This window comes from Chrysochloris asiatica, unplaced genomic scaffold, assembly GCF_000296735.1.
Source record: "Chrysochloris asiatica unplaced genomic scaffold, ChrAsi1.0 scaffold00332, whole genome shotgun sequence".
NCBI lineage: Eukaryota > Metazoa > Chordata > Mammalia > Afrosoricida > Chrysochloridae > Chrysochloris > Chrysochloris asiatica.
The window spans coordinates 16,781-22,528 of NW_006408850.1; the positions used below are offsets into that span (position 1 = coordinate 16,781).

General features: G+C 35.8%; 1 protein-coding gene across 1 annotated transcript; it reads right to left on the minus strand.

The window, feature by feature from the left end:
• Window positions 1–2,162: 2,162 nt before the first annotated feature.
• LOC102835302 (protein SSX4-like) lies at window positions 2,163–2,717 on the minus strand. The gene has a single exon (XM_006875552.1). It carries the CDS (start codon window positions 2,715–2,717, stop codon window positions 2,163–2,165), a length of 555 nt encoding a protein of 184 aa, XP_006875614.1.
• Window positions 2,718–5,748: the final 3,031 nt, after the last annotated feature.

Sequence of the window (5,748 nt, forward strand, 5' to 3'; positions counted from 1 at the left end):
TTTTGGTTTTCTAATTTCAGATCCTTGCACATCGCTTCATTCATTATTTTGTCTTTTCATTGTACCCTTTAAAATCTTCAGTTCTCTTATTTCATCATTTCTTTCTTTTGCTTTAGTGACATTACATTATAGAGTAATTTTCGGTGTCTTCTAGCATTTTTGCTATTTTCTCTTATTCCTGACTTTTTCATTACATTTTTGGTTTCTTCAGTTATTATGTTTTGAATGTAATCCCACAACTTTTAGGGTTTTAAGTCATTAGTATTTAATGTGTTAAATCTATTCTTGTATTGGTCTGTAAATGCAGGTAAAATGTACTCAATGTTGTATTTTGGCTTTCATGGACTTGTTTTCATTTTCTTCAGCTTCAATGTGAGCCTTGTATATAAGAAACTGATGGACTGTTAAGCAGTCAGTCTTTGACCTTGTTCTGACTGATAATACTGAGGTTCACTATCATCTCTTTTCACATATGTAGTTCATTTTATTCCTATATATTTCTTCTGGTGAGATCCAGGTGTATAGCCACCATTTATGATGTTGAGAAAAGGTAATCTCAATGAATAAGTCATTGGCTTTGCAAAATTCTGTCATGTGACCTCTAACATCATAGCTGTCTCCAGGGTCATATTTTCCAACTGCTAATTCTTCATCTTTGTTTCCAACTTTTGCATTCCAATAACCAATAATTATCAATGTATACTGATTTCATGTTTGAATAATTTCAGACTGAGTAAGTTGGTAAATTTGAATTTCATCATCTTTGGTATTAGTGCTTTATGGGTACATTTGGATAGTAATCATAATAACTGGTCTTCCTTGTAGGCATACTGATGTCATGCTATCTCTGACAACATTGTACTTCAGTACAGATCTTGAAATATTCTTTTTAACAATAAGTGAGATGCCATTTCTACTTGACTTGTCATTCCAGGCATAGCAGACAAGGATAACCATATGTGTTATCAGATTCAAAATTACTATTATCAGTCCATTTCAGCTCATTAATGTCTAGGCTATCAATCTGTATGTGTTCTATTTCATTTTAGGAGATTCCCAATTTTCCTAGATTCATACTTTATATTTTTCACATTTAATTTATTAATTGATGCTTGCAGCTCACTCTTCTCAGTTTGAGTTATGCAAAATCTTCTGTGCAAAGTCTCAAAACCTTTGCTCCAACCAGGTCATTAAAGATAACTCTATTTTGATGAGGCAGGTTTCCTCTAGATGTACGTTGAGTGTCTTCCAACCCAAGAAACTGATCTTTCAGCACAATATCAGACAGTGTTCGAGCATTATATCAGACAATGTTCCACTGTTATTCATAAGGTTTTCAATGGCCAATTTTACAGAAATGGCCTGCCTTTTCCTTTTTTCTAGTTTGTTTAAGTCTGGAAGCTGAGCTGAAACTTGCATGATTCTACTGGTATTTGAAATACTGAACACATAACTTTCAGCATTCTAGCAACACACAGTCACCACAGTATAACAAACTAGTAGATGAGTGATGTATCTATATTGACTGAGAAAATAACATCATCATTTATAGGAATCATATCTTTTCTAAATACAAATTCCATAAATTTGAAATTCTGGAGAGAGGAACTAAATGGGTTGACAGAGGCTCTACTGCAAACAGAAGTGCTCTGACCCAAAATTTAGTAGTGCTCTGTCCTAAACTTACTTTGGCAGTTACCACCAATGTGTATAGAGTTTAGATATGGTCCAGATCTTGGTGATAAAATAGATTGAAATTATTGTCAAGTAACTTTACAAAAAAAGGAGTCCTGGTAGTGACATGGCTAAATGCTTGGCTGCTAAGCCAAAAGTCAGTGCTTCAAAACCACCGGAAGCTCCATGGGAGACAAGACCAAGCTAGAAAACCCTATGAGCTAGTTCTACTCTATTGTATAGGGCCACTATGAGATGAGTCTGAACCGAACCAACATTAAACAACAGCAGAAATCTAAGATAAAGGGATTGTAGGAAATATCATCAAAAGTACTAAACTAATTTTTTTTTTTCAAATGCTCATAAATGTTTATTAATTGTAACTGCAATAGAATAAATTAAAGATGTGGTTGACAGAATCAGAAGGATCTCTCAAGGCCACACTGGTACTCGGGAAAAACTGGAAGATGCCCACAAAGGTACCAGAGTTAGTCGTCTTCATCGGTTTTGCTGATCTCTTCATACACGACATGATACTTTCTTTCATGCAGCCTATGAGACCAGATGTTAGTCTCCTTTTTCATGGGTTCTACGGATGTTGGCTCTTCCTTAGGCTGTTCTGCGCCAGGCATTTTCATCAAGCCTGCTGTCCCTGGCATTGCTTTTAGAAAATTTTCATTTTGTGATGTCTTCTTGGACTTCATCTTTTCAATGTGAGGGTCCCATATAAACTTCCAGAGTTTGATCAGTTGCGCACTGAAAGCCATCTGAGGCGGTTCTTCCAGGTCCTCTTCTTCATCAGAGTCATCCATCTTGGGGGTCCGTATATCAGTATTCATGAAAGATGGGTTGGAAGTGTTCAGACCTAGATTAGCCATCACATCAAAGCTTCTTTTTGTCAAAGTCTGTATCTCAAAGTCTCCCATCTCTTCCGAGTCTTCTTCAGAGAAGTATTTGGCAATCTCCTTGAAATCCTTGCTCTTCCTATCTGATTTCTGAGTATCATGGTTGGAGGATTCGGCAGAAGTTGTGTCAATGTTCATGGTACTGGTCGCCAAGGGATACAGTCCGAATCACTCAGGCACAACACCAACACTTCTTACCACCTTTGGAGTAGATGTGAAGCCGCGAAGAGTTGAAAACTTGCTCCCTAAACTACTTTTGATGAACTAAGTGAAATATAGGTAGAGGTGAGGACAGTAAGAGTCCAGAGAAAGAAACACATAATTAATTATAAATTGGATTTTAAAAACTCAGTTGAACACTATGTGAGGGTAAGCTAAACAGAATTGCTATAAAACCATTGTTGTTTTGAAGCGCCATTGAGTCAGTTTGGATTCATAGCAACCCTGTATAGTGTTTCTGAGTAGCAGCTGGTGAGTTTGAATGGCTGACCTTGCAGTTCAAATGGATTTGCACAAAATCACAGACGTATATATAAAATTAAAATATCAAAATGTCAAGCTATTGCTTCTCAACATATTTCCCATCTAGGTCTATACATTGATGTAGGCAGTGTTTCCAGTTCTAAGAATTTTGTTCTCTTTGATTTACACCAGGTCAAAATAGCAGTTTGGACATCCTGGAAGGACTCAAATTATTTTTCTTTTAAGTGTTCTTTGGGTTTTAGGGATAAAATGATATCTTGGGGGAAAGATCAGGGCTATAATTTATAGGAAGTAAAATTTACCAATAAAAATCTCATAGGAAAGTCCTTGTTACCTCAAATAATAAGCATGTACACTGTCATGATGGATAAAACTTCTTCTGTGCAATTTTATTGGATTTTTTTATCAAGCAGTTTTCAATTTTGTTAATACTTCTTCATAATCCCCCATGACCATGACTGTCCTGTGTATTTCAAGAAAATCTATTAAGATTACATCTAACTTTGCTTTGAATTTAACTGGCCCAACAAATCCCCTTGGAAGTCACTCTTAATTGGACCTTGACCTTTAGATTATATACGTAAATCTAAGGCTCAACCCCAATAAAATGTGTGCCATAAAACTTTCTTCATTAGCTTTAATATTACTTAAAAGACTGGTGGAAAGAACAGCTCTTTGAATTAACTAATCTTCATACAAAACTTTTGCCACCCATGAAGCAAAAAGTTTACTGAGACCAAAATATTTGCTTAAAACTTTAATGTCAATACATGAGAAATGCCTACTTGAGTAGCTATTGCACCAATGGTAATTTATGGTCTTCTTCCAAAGGTTTTAGGACTTCAGAAACAGTTTCTTCATTTAGGATGATAGTCTTCCCTATCTTGGTTAAACTTTCTTTGAGATGTTCCTAACCTTCCTTAAAACACTTGATCCATCTAAAAACTGTTTTATGTGGGGCAGCATGCTCATAAACTTGTTTTTAAGCTTCAATGATTTGGGAAGATGTCTATTTCAGTTTTCTTAAAAATTTGATACTGTGACCTAAAAATCATTTATTTTGTTTTTCCATTGTACAAAAAGTATCTATTTTTTTGTTTTGTTTTGAGATACCCTAAAGAAACTAGACAAATGTATTACTGTGAGAACTTGTCTGAAGTCCTTCACTGATTACGATTTAAACTTTAATATTTAAATACAACAAAAATCTATAGTGACCAATTTAAACACATATGAACTGGAAGCTACCCTTGTATAAACTGATGATCACATGATGTAGAAGAATGTGGGTATTTAATTACTGAAAAGTTAACTTCAAGATGTTTTTCTCAAATCACAATACATCCTTTATAGTCTAATCACATTCATTACTAGACTCACAGTCATCTACTAAAGTCTGGAATGAACCCAACCATTAATAACTTTACTAATTAGAATAATAAATGGTTTATGATAGAAAATAAAAGTCATATAGCTCAAGTATCTTACTTATAGGAAAGTAATTGTTAAACTACATTCTATTATTTTCTAATTGACAAAAACACAACACTTATTTCATAAACCATAGATGTGTTCAGGAGTCCTGGTGTGGTGCCATATGATAAGCACTAGACTGCTAACATCAAGGTTGACTTCAAACCTACCAGCTACTCCTAAGAGAACCTAATAAGGGTTGCTATGAGTTGGAACCAACTCGACAGCACTTAACAACAACAAGAGATGTGTGCATCCTTTTGTGTAGACCTTCACTTTGTAAGAAACATTTCCTAATGGCTGAAAAATGGGAAATAGTAAGCATAGCAACCACATACTTATCTCATTTATCATAGCATCTCCAAACCAAACAACCTTCAGCAATTCCTAAAGATGTCACATCATTATTCCAAATGATGAGCTATTGGCACAAAAATAAACTGTATTCAATACACATCCTAATGTTGTCATGACACAGTAGAGTAAAATGTATATTTTGAAAAATCTACCAAAGGGGTCAGAGGCTGAGCTTGATGGCAGACAGGGTAGAGGTACAGCGAAGTTTTCTGTCAGCAATACCACAGAATACCAGATGAAGTGGGTTCAGGGCAGAGTTCCCAAACTCTTAACCACATATCTAGGAATATTTAAAAAGTCTGAAGGCTTATAGCTAGTGAACTTATAGTGGAAGTAAGAAATCCCATACCTTAGAATCTTCCAGGCTCGGTGACCTGGAGCCAACAACTTGAGCGAGACCAAATGGCAAGACCAAGAGGAGAATAAGCAGATCCAGCTCAGAATAAAGTCACAGGAACCTCAGAGCAAAGATGGACAAAATACACGGTCAGATTTGCTTTGTTCTGATTTTTTTTTTTTTTTTTTTGTATCTGTTTATTGCCCACCCACTCCATTTTGGTGACTAGAGAGGGTGCCTGAGTAAGTGGACACCCCCCCACCCCTACTACGGGTGGGTTCTTCTGTCGCACATGCACACAGAAACTCTCAGCATTTTCAGAAACAGGTAGCTCAGCAGCTAGCCCTGAACAGTTTACTAATAGGGAAAAGGCCAGCAATAGGGTTGTGGAGAGGGATAGAGAGTTTAAAAACAAAAGAGGCCAAAAATTAAATGTTGAGTTACAACATAACAACCAATAGTGGCATCTTAAAATTTATCAGGCAGCATTGAAGACAAGAAGCTGAAAGCAGATATTAG